Source organism: Branchiostoma lanceolatum, chromosome 15 (genome assembly GCF_035083965.1).
Source record: "Branchiostoma lanceolatum isolate klBraLanc5 chromosome 15, klBraLanc5.hap2, whole genome shotgun sequence".
NCBI classification, from domain to species: domain Eukaryota; kingdom Metazoa; phylum Chordata; class Leptocardii; order Amphioxiformes; family Branchiostomatidae; genus Branchiostoma; species Branchiostoma lanceolatum.
The window spans coordinates 9721806-9733268 of NC_089736.1; the positions used below are offsets into that span (position 1 = coordinate 9721806).

Here is an 11463-nt window from a genome sequence, read left to right on the forward strand (position 1 = left end):
CGTAGCGGGGAGTGCCGCATAGACGAAACACAATCGAGATATGCCCTATTTTGGGACGGAACTTGCTCCTCGAAAAAAAAGATGGCGGCATCAATTGAAGTTGAAAAACGGAATTCAAGAACCATACTTTAGAGGTATGTTACCAAACAATTTACCTGAAAAACAGCGCTATAAGTTGCAATTAATGTTTCTATTTCCGTCCAAAGTTCTAAATTAAACCACTAAGCCCTTAATTTGAGACAGATTTGTGAATTTACTTTCACTTTGGGGACAATTACTGCCCTAAATCTTCAATAAATCTAAGACTGACACCTGTTTTTACTTTTACTTTTGACACGATTCTGTCATAAGACAACATGATTCAAAAGCCAGAAGAAACAACAAGAAATCTACCCATGTATGCATATTGCGTGGCGTTTGTCTGGAGATAATGATCAATGTATCTATTAATGTAAAGATGTCACGCCAAAACACCACCATAGGTATTCTAAGTGCTTGCTTTTCGACCAATAATTCTTCAGTCGTCGACAATTAGTTGGTACTTGAGATCTCTGGCGTGGACAAAAGCAAATTTGTTAAACCGTTGACCAGCCTCTCACTACATGTACATGGGTGTGGCAAATGTCATTAGGTCAGGGACGTAAAGCAGTCGTAAAATACTGCGTCAACTGACCACAAAGCGTCGTATTGTCGTAAAACCTTGCTGGGCGTCGACACATTTAGGCAGTTCTGCTAGACTTTTTGAGGTCATTTCGACTTTGAGGAGAAGACAACAGACATGGGATCGCGCTGGTTTAACCCGATGAGCCGTCCTACTATGGCCAACTTATACAACGCTGACGACAGATCGGACAAGGTAGGAAAAAAACATAACCTTCTTTTTTCAACCAAAACGTTTTTCTACAGTATTTTTTAGCTTCTAAATGAAGAGTTGTTTTTTTGGTCGTTTTTTTCTTCAAAAAATTAATTCGTACCTTTTTCTCATATATCGCATCACAGATGAACACATTGCCCCTTTTTATATCTATATGTAAAAATAATCAATGTGCACTTGATCACGAATGTGATTTTAACTCTGGTATTTCCTAGACATGAAAGATTGTGGGAACACTATAACGCTTTTGTGCTACTGTGGTGTTACGTGTTATGCAAATGTACACGTTTCACCAATGTACAGAAAAAAAGTGTAAAATGTAGAAAATAAACATACAACCTCCAAAAATAAGAAATACAGAAAAAGATGTAAAACCTACAATAAAAGTACCTGGTGTAAAACCTACGAGAAAAATTGTAAGTCCTAAAGAACAATGTGTAAAACCTACAGAAAAATGGTACAATTTACAACAACTTAAAGGTGTAAAACTTACAGAAAAATAACATATTTTCCACTTTTCATGCATTTGAAAGGACTTGACGAATACATGGTCTCTGCGCCCACAAGAGCGTCGTAAACTGGACGCTAAGAGACGCCGCCGAGACTGTCATCTTGCGTGCTTCGTCGGGATCATCTTCCTTCAGCTGTTCATAGCTGCAGGAGTGGCATTTCTCGGTAAGATCTGGGCTTTCTTTAAAAATATTTTTGGTGGTATCAATGTGGGGAAATGTCATGTTTGTACTATAATAAAAGCAATTACACTCTGTTTTTGATTTATCAGGCGATATCATAGTAGAATTTGTTGACCATCTGTTATTGAGAGTCTATGACAAAACATGAACCTTGCAATCGGTAGAAATACGAACGTTTACATCAAACCATTTGAAATGTTCCTATAAAAGCTCGCCCAAAAATGTTTTAAGGATTTAGAACTCTCCTTTCAACAAGGCTCTTTAAGATACTTCTCTGTTTTGTCAGCAAAATAACTTCATAGTAACAGCATTGAATTGGCAGATAGCAGTCCTTCTTTTAATGTATTTCTCTCCATTGCCGTCTCTTTACTGATAACGTTCTAATTTGTATCTACAGTATGGAGTTCGGTCGACACGTCCAGCAAGCTTACTCCTCTTAGGACAAGTGAGTATTTCTGTCTTTGTTGTTCTTGCTTCAAAGTCATTTGTAAAAAGTAAGCGCTACCTTATAAGCAATCGAACCCTGTACAGATATCTTGACCACAAGTACTGCTTGCTTTACTTGTTTTTCCCTCGATCAACTTTTTCACATCCCCCCCAAAAAAATCTTTTGTCCTAGATCCTATTCGCAGAGTCCCCTGCCAAATTCTCATTCAAGAGTCTGATTTACATAGTCAGGGTGAATTCAGAAGCCCATGTGTAGTATGGACCAATGGCAACCAGTTTCACATAACATTTGAGTAATCGTACAACTGCTACTGCTGACCCAAATGACCGTAATTACTCGCGGTTTTCAATTAAAGATTTGTCTCGCCGCAAAAGAGACAGAGTAACAAATACACCCAACCCTCTACCGTTTCTATAAAGAAAAGTTTTCCTGGTGACGTCATATGCTAATTGAACCCTGCAAAAGTACAAACACAACTGGTCAAACGACGTTGCTGCGAATTGACTTTATGTTAATCGCTGCGTACAAACTGTCTAACTTATAGACTTAACATACTAGATAAGTTAGAGTAACTGTATTTAACAAAGGTGTGACAACAAGGCTGGGCCATTGTGTTATGCATGGCCACATTTTTCCTTATTTATTCCATCTGATTCTTTCACAAATAAATCACGGACCTATGTACATAGGAGGATATTAGTCGAGGGCTTATGTTTAAGTTACGGGGGCGTTTCTTGACAATCTACAACTATCATGGTGAATAGATTTAGTCTCTTTAAACGTTTTACTGGTAAAAGTAAGACGTCAGTTTCATTGCTCCCGACTAGACGAGGTTATTGTAGTATACCTTTCTTATTGCAAATGTTTTCATTTTCATTGCACTCTTTGTTATGATTTGAATACCATCACCACGTTAAAAATAGACGTAAAGACATAATGAGGACAAAATAATTGATGCATTTTGATTAAGATTAGCGCTTATCATGGTGATTACATATAATGTGAAATGTAATACATTATTGCCGTCATCTATCATCAATTTTGATCCAATCATCTTGTCCATCAATGGTGCAACTGGTCGACACACCTAGTGATGACAGTATTTAATCTACATTTGCTGAGATACAGGCAAATATGTTATGAACTTATGAACAATCGATAAGCATGGGGCATGTTGTTTTGAAATGCTTAGCAGAGGTCATCGCCCTTTTTGAGGTGATTGTTAAAGGTACTCAATGAAAAATTAGGACAATTTTAGAAGTCGATCTTTTAATAATTTCTTGACATTGATCAACTTTATGGCATTACTTGATGATGCAATATAGTGGAAATGTGACACCATAAATGTGTAGAACAGCCGCAAATTTGTTTACATCCAGCTAGCGTGTATTTACTGGTACCAACCAGAAATAAGCGACCATGGTACAGTTTTCTTTCAGTTGTTTGCAAACGTAAGAAACATAAGATGTAATGCGTAAAATGTACCAAAAATTGCCTGCAAAGGTCTATAACATGAAGAATTTGTTCAGCAGAAAATTTCCAAGTTTGTTGCCAAAAATCCTACCTTGTGCACCTTTAAGGGCGTCCTGCGAATGACTAAATGCCTGTATTAAATCAAGCTCTTAAGGTGCGACGTTCGCGTCAACGCGAGAGACGTAATAGGTGTACACAGCATTTTATTACCACCTAGTAAATGTCACCTTGGAGAGTTTTATGACGTCTAACCTGCCATTTAATGACTTTGACGCCGTGAACAAAGGAACGAGCCTTGTACGGCTTAATCCACCTACTAGGGTAACTAGACAACCGAAAGATGTCAGAGGTTGTAACGTTATTGTTTTGTCGCAACCAAAGAAAGAGAAGTTGATAATACCGAATGTTGTGAATGAGGTGTACTACGTTGTTAGGACAAACAACAAATAGGGCAAAGGCAAACCTATCTAACGTTGCCATACATATCAGCAATGTGTTTGGCTACTATATATACTATAGTATTTGGGGGCTTCAAGCCATTAGTGAATATACGGCTACATTTATACTATATCTTTCAAACTCACTTGATATACAAACTACGTACACGTATATCGCGTTGGAGGTACTAGCACAGTTTATATGGCGCTACATGGTAGTTATGCCCCATAATAGGATTATTCTTTTACACTTGTCGATTAGAGGTGACCCGGTGTGCGTGGCTGAAAAAAAGTAGCGAAGCCACATTTCACTACTAGGTACTTGAAAAAGCATCATACTTTACCTCACTTGAGAATAACTGTTTTACCTTTTTTATATAATAATTCTTCAGATTATATAACAAGTGACGTGTTGAAGTGCAATCATACTGAAGCTCTTTGTAGAATGCAGCAGGTTTGTAATAAATTACATTCACCTTTACTGATAGGTACCCAAGGCCTCTGCGACTCGGAGCCGTGTAAGAACGAAGGAGTCTGTTTTGAAGGAAGTAATGGTTTCATCTGCAACTGCGGAGAGGCTTGGAGTGGAAAAACATGTGAAATAGGTAAGATAATTACATTTCAAGCATCTTTAATTTTATTAAAAGTCATCTTGAAGACAAATTTCCAACCCCACTCAACAACAATCCAATATGTGATGAATTGTTTCGCATAAAAACGTTTGAACATGTAAAATCAACTAAGGCTTCAATGCATATTTCATATACCCTTTAAAACGACCCCTCCAACATTTTAGATGTGGAAGAGTGCAAAACGTCCCCTTGCGGAGTGCAAGGGATCTGCACCAACACAGAGGGGAGCTTCATTTGTGCCTGTAACGATGGATACGAGGCAAGCACTGGCTGCAAAGGTAAATAACATCTTCTTTGGCTCAGTATGGATTATTCTATTGTGCCTCTTACCTTCAAAGGGGATATTTCTCCGTGTACATCCTCGTAATTCATCCCCCGAATCGATGACAAAAGGTAACATTCTAAAGCTTTTGGTGACTTGTCCATATTTTGCAGCTGCATCTTTTTAAACAGAGTTTGTTGTCTTCATGTTGTTAGAGTTTGTTTGCTTTGTTCACACATGACTTAGATATAGACGAATGCCTCGTGGGGACCCCTTGCGGTGACAATGCTGACTGCAGCAACACAGCGGGCAGCTACATGTGCACATGCGCGTCGGGATGGGTGAACGACGGCCCAACAAACTGCGTCGGTAAGTTCTTTAAGATTTTCAGCAAATAGTAATCAATAGTATCACAACAATGGCACAATTTGTTACATATTTGTAAATCCTCATTTGATGCCCAAGTCAGACATCCATATAATGTTTATCATATGCATATATTTATAGTTATTATCGGTGAAGTAGCCTGGAGTCCAGTCTTGTTAGCTTTGGTCCGCTCCCAACACCGCTAGCCACCAACAAACGATGTTGGGAGTGGGCCAAAGCTAACAAGGCTGGACTCCAGGATATAGGTGAAGTGTCTTACTAAAATGTTAAGCAATTTGACATGGGAAAGTGCTATAGCATGTAATTATGACATCAAGCGGAACATACCTATATCGTGATACACAGGAGGGGCACATGTATCGAAAGTTGAACTTTTCATGCCACCCCCACCCCATTCCCTTACACAAGCTTACCGAATGCGGTTTCTACTGATGTACGTGTGTGAGTAACCTAAAAATAGATACTGATAGAAAGGATTGTTTCAGATGTCGACGAATGCTTGGGACAGCCCTGTACTCTTGGAGCCGACTGCGAAAATACAGACGGGAGCTTTCTGTGCAAGTGCGCAGGTGTCCTCATTTCACCAAGTGAAAGTTGTGACGGAGGTGTGTTCTTATTTCTTGCATTTTCCACTTGGAGAGCATCATGCTTTCTCTTATTTCGGCCTTAGCACCATGGTTGCGCAAAAAATACTGATTGCTCATTAAAAAAGTGTCATTATGTTATCAATAGCATCATATACTATGGGGTAAAATCATTAAGGTGAACTGACCACGTTTGGACAAGTCGATTTCAAATAATGTCAGTTGCCTAAGAAACACTGTATTTTATATATTTCTAGAAATGCTAGCTACAACAATGTTATCTTCTTGATTTGTCCAAAAGATGAGGTAACCGTGCGTCCACCACACGAGCTGATAAACGAGACTGGCTGGTCTCTAGGCGACAGTATCGTCAATGGTAATTGGTCGGCTGGAGCAGCGGGCAACAACGTCACCGGTGACTGTGACCAATCAGACTACTTTACCTTCCCAGTCGACAACATATGCCAGGGGGACAACGTCGGACAGGCTATCACAAACGCAAGTAGTCATAGCGGTAGATTATCCTGGCATTACAAGAGGGGTGTTGCAAACACCTACGGCTCGGGCACGCCGTTTTCTCCAGGGCTGACCGTAAAAGTGGGGAGATCAGACACTGGCTACAACGGACAGGCTGACTCGTTCTACGCATCCTTTTGGTTCAAGGCGGCGAAAGACTACACCAACGAATATGGCGACGGTTCGCGCATCTTGGTCGCGGCCGGAGACCCGAACGGCACCGAGCCTTCGTCCAACTATCTCGAAATCAACTTCCCAAATCGGCGTCGCAGCCAAATATCCATCAGAACAAGGGAAAGCCACCCAAGCTACGAGCAATGCGCGACATCGAAAAATTGCGGAGAGGACTTCGGCCTCATCTACACGACTGTAGCTGAAGATCTCGACCCCCTGCAATGGCACCACGTTGAGATGACCCTCCGCGCCAAACCTGAAGACTACAAAGATGAGTGGTTCTACAAAGTAAACGGCGTGCCCTCCCCACACACGCACGGGGCATACTTCAAGACCAAGCAATATGACGAAGGTAGATACTTGTACGTCAACAGGCTCAACTTTGCGGCTCTGCACCAACCATACGTCGACGTCAAAGGCTACTTTTTCGACGACATCTACTACAAAGCCTTTAACTCAGCTCAACCTACAATCATCATGGCCGAATACTCAACCTCCTTCGAAGAACAGTAGCTCAGAACGCATCAGCTCAAAAACGTGTAAAAATTTATGTCCATAACATTTAAACTTAGTGTCTAAAAGTAAAGTTTTTAATCAGAAAATAGTTTTATAAGAATACCTTTAAGAAGCTTGCAAAATGACTGATATTCATGGTCGCCTCCCTCATGACAGGTCGATTTGTACTTCACATGAATAAACAAAGCTTCAAACAATAAAACAAACATACTAACAAACAAAACAAGCAAACGAATGTATATGTCTAAAGGAGCAATGCTGTTGCTTTATTGTGCAAAAGACCTAAATGCTTCACTTGATTTTTGTGACATAACATTTCTTATGAAATGAAGTACATGTAGTTCTGTACAAATATCAACTTAAGAAGTCAATAAACTGTAGTTGCTGTTTTTTCCTGCGTAGCAGCGCCCTCATGCGGGATAGAAGACCCTTTCAGCAATCCCACACATGTTCTTCCCCCGCGCGATGCGGATGTAGCCGGATTCACCCCAGGCCGTGCCTATTGTAAACATGCCAAGAGTACATTTATATGTTTCAAGAAATACAATACACAAACATTAACCGTGAAATTTTTAGTGCTTTGTCATAAAATAGCAGGTTATGTTCTTCCTGTTAGGTTTATTTGTGAATAGATGTTAGAACAAATAAAAAATATTGATGGATTTATTGTCATTTATTACCTAAGGAGAAATGATTCTTTATGCTTGCAAATGTAAGGGAGGATTTATTGAATAATTTAAGATGAACATTATCTAATCTGGACGTGTGTTTTGCTCCTTTTGCTTTTCTTATTTCCAATTGGTGTCCAGTGAAAGGGGTAAAAAACGTTAAGACACAAGCCAAAACCAAACATCTGCTTGAATATCACGCTGTTCAAAATTTCACGACAATCGTTTCCTGATAAAGACATAGTATATTCCGTACCCCAAGAATTTCGGCAAATCCAGTAGTCTTTCCCTGCAAAACTACCGTAGCCTACAACGACAAGAGCGTGGTCCAGGCGGGTTGTTGAGCAGGCTGGGTCGTCATAGATACCGCTGGCGTACAGCTGGAATGACGTCAGACTGGCGTCCACTATCACCACCACCGGAGTCGTGGAAACGGCGTGAACCATGTCGACTGTTTCATGGTTAGGTATGACGTGGACCGTGTTCTTACACTACGACATATAGAAATGGAGAAAACTTCAGTTTTATCTAGAAAGCATGCGCTACATACAAAGACAACTGCTGCAAAATTTTCCGTTTTTCAGTATTCAAACGAAAACTGTAAGAAATGACATTTCGATTCGTAAAGAAAACATTTTCAATACTTAATAAAGAAAACATTTTATCTTGCTATTCTGAAGCTAATTGTCAATCTGGATCTGGAGGCAGAGGTCAGTCGGTATAACCACCCACTGTTCGTGCAAGTTATTCTAAATTCGTAATGTTTTAGTTAATATTTTAAATAGTGAATTTTATATATCATGAGCCCCTTTGTAAATGATGACGCACTTCATGTGCATATTTATATGAAATGTCACATGCAAAGTCATGAAAAATAGCTGAATCTGAAATCTAATCATTTCCCTTTATTACCCCCTCTCTTGGTATTTCAATCATCTGTAATTTCAATCACCTGTCTCTCCCTTAGATTTATCCACCCCCTACCACTTTCCGTAAAGTGAATCATCCCTCACCGTTGCAGCTGCGCTGCACAAATGTGCGTTGCACTGTCCGGGCGGTTGTGACGGGTAGTCCGCAGCGCTGCACAGTCCCTTTGTCTTGTTGATGACGCAATCATAGCCAACGGCAAGGTCAACATCCGGGCAACAGTCCGCCACCTCCCTAGTACTGAGCTGTATCAGGTTACCGGTTTGGATGGCGTGGAAGGATTCCAGTGATTCTATTGGTGCAGACGGGTAAGTTGATTAATTAACGTCCAACTGCTGAACATGAATTTTCATTACTTTTTTTGCCTCAAAGATAAGTGATAATATCCATTGTTCAAACCCATTGATATTGTCCAAGAGAAATGAAATCTTAGTATCGATATGTGCTGAGCGTGTAATTTTTCTAGTATTTGATTAAATTTTGAATTGGAGTAAGCTTCATTAAGCAACTTCACATTTTCGATTAATGTTTGGTTGCTTCACCTGTAATTGCGTAGGCCATGACCTTTCCCAGCATTCCTTGGTTCTTGACAGGCGTGACCACGCCCTTTTCCCGCCAGTCCAGGGAGGGCGGAGGCTGGGTCATCCCCATAGCAACCGTGCGATGCAGGCTGTCAGACTCGTCAACTCGATTGGTACGATAGCTCAGCACGTCTGTGCGGTGGGTCCGCTCCTAGTGTTGATAACATTGTAAATAGATTTATCATTAGAACGTACATATGACATTTAACATTACAGTTCTAACGTTACATACTTACAGGTATCACGGCATCAAATAGCTTTGCCGACTGAAGCGTCCGCCTTGATCTCCCAAAGCGTTGACGTTTCCAATCGGTCGATCAGTTGCGCAATTTCAACAATTTTTTGGGGTATTCACAACGGGGTTAACATAAGTGTCATCACCATATTCTACCTGGCCCCTGAACTTTATTACGCTCGTACAGCCCTATAAGTCATGATGTTTGCAATATTATGACCGAGATGGCGGTGGGTTAATGATGGCTGCCAAGGTCACGCCCAAACCACAATGGCTGCCTTCAGTTCGCAATATATAATGGGATGTTCGCTGAAACGTCATACAATATCGCCCGGCCTATGTCTCGGTAAGGCAGTGAAATAGTACACATGATAAATGAAGTCCTATTTTAGGACATGGGGCGATAAAGGACGGTTACAAAAAGATAATAAAATCCAACTTACCTGGTCACCAAAACTGTTCATCGCCATTTTGTAGCTCTTTCCCGCGGCGTTGTGTTTGAAGATGGCGGCCAGGTTATTTTCCCATATTTTCCTTCTGTATATTTCCTCCTCTGCGGACGGGTATGTCTTACCGTGCCAGAACTTCCACACTTCCCATTGGCGATCTCGATCTTTATTTAGAACCAAGAGGAACGTGTCAGCTAAGGTGTAATCTCAAAGTAGGGTTGTGTGTCACAAAGAAGAGTAAGACACAAAACATTGAAATTTCTCTCCTCCCAACCTCTGCTTGGAGATCATCTATCGTTCGGCATTTGTTTGGATTTCCGTCCCTTGTTCGACAAGAGCTCTGCTAAATATGAACAAGTATACGTAGCTCTAGATAGTCGCCACAACCCCCCTCCCCAACATTTGTTTAGCATACTTAACAGGAACAGCGCTATCTAGAATAATCAAAGTACCTGTTTTCTCTGTTATCCCGAAGATGTCATTACTAGTTATTCTCTTGGCAGAAATAAATACGAAGCTGGTGAATACGATCAGACGACAGAGCGTAAGAACTGAGATCGCCATGTTGTCTGTTAAGAATCGCAACACAACAAAGTCCACATGATGTCCACGGGACTACAGGTTACGTGAGGTCACATTTTCACCTTTGTACCGTCGCAAATACGTCATAATACCTTGGTCGCGAACAGAGGCCATGTCGTGTAGAGGTTTACATTCATTTATTTATGCATTACATTAATCTGAAGTACAGCCAGTAGGTACCCATCTGAGTAGCGAGGCTGTTGCAGTGCCTTTTAACATGCTTGAGGCACCTCCTAGATCACGGGAACCCCTGTTTACATCCCTTACGATAGACGAAGGCAGCTCCAACCAGGATGTCCTTCCCCGGATTCGAACCGGGGTCTCCCAGTTACCAACTTTGATATTGGAACCAGGAGCTTAACTGTGAGGCCGTCACCAATTGAGGAATATCCCTGTGTTTACGGGCTATGTTTCTTTTCACTGTTGGGTGGAGCCCCTTGGTACTCTAGGCCAAAAGTATCAACGAAAAACGTACCGGGACTCCATGTACAGGGCAAATCTAGTTGTGACCACGATAGCACTTACAGCCCCCCCCCCTCATAACACGGCCAGGCCGGTACCTAAATAATCGACTACACCCCCAACGCCCCCCCCCTCCCTTAGATTTGTGACCATTTGCATAACCAACAGAATCGTCTCCATGGTATTCTTTATCAAATTGGTGCTAGCTTACTTTTATCAAAGATATTATATTGATAACGTTATATGGCGTATGTAAAGTCATTATGAGCCCTTTCCTGAAAGTCAGTAGACGTATGTTGAGCTTATTGATCAGGGAGACCCATATCAACTCATAATAGAACAAAAAAATGAATGGCTGTTTTCACATTTTATTTAGAAAAGCTATGTGAAAGATAAGTACATTTCCAACGTGCTTTCTTGATATAATTCAAAGTGATATGGTATAAATAAGTCAGCTCACAGTTTCAAGTGCGCATATGCAGAGTGATGCATTGTGGTCTCTCAGACCCAGGCTTCTCAGTACGTGCTGCAAACTTTAAGACAATTTGCGTCCACTTAGGCAAA

The 11463-nt window shown here is 40.9% G+C and overlaps 2 protein-coding genes across 2 annotated transcripts; one reads left to right on the forward strand and one right to left on the reverse strand.

Annotated features, from left to right (window-relative positions):
- Nucleotides 1-1968: 1968 nt before the first annotated feature.
- LOC136420627 (uncharacterized) lies at nt 1969-7024 on the forward strand. Its single transcript, XM_066407673.1, has 6 exons — nt 1969-2011; nt 4413-4529; nt 4721-4834; nt 5065-5187; nt 5691-5810; nt 6091-7024. Exons 4-6 carry the CDS (start codon nt 5136-5138, stop codon nt 6990-6992), a joined length of 1074 nt encoding a protein of 357 aa, XP_066263770.1. The 5' UTR covers nt 1969-2011; nt 4413-4529; nt 4721-4834; nt 5065-5135; the 3' UTR covers nt 6993-7024.
- Nucleotides 7025-7234: 210 nt separating this feature from the next.
- On the reverse strand, nt 7235-10471 carry LOC136420632 (cathepsin K-like). The gene is made up of 6 exons (XM_066407677.1): nt 10308-10471; nt 9850-10019; nt 9133-9322; nt 8677-8882; nt 7920-8154; nt 7235-7494 (listed from the first exon to the last, which is right to left on the reverse strand). The coding sequence occupies exons 1-6, from the start codon at nt 10417-10419 to the stop codon at nt 7406-7408; spliced, it is 1002 nt and encodes a 333-aa protein (XP_066263774.1). The 5' UTR covers nt 10420-10471; the 3' UTR covers nt 7235-7405.
- Between the last annotated feature and the right edge of the window lie 992 nt (nt 10472-11463).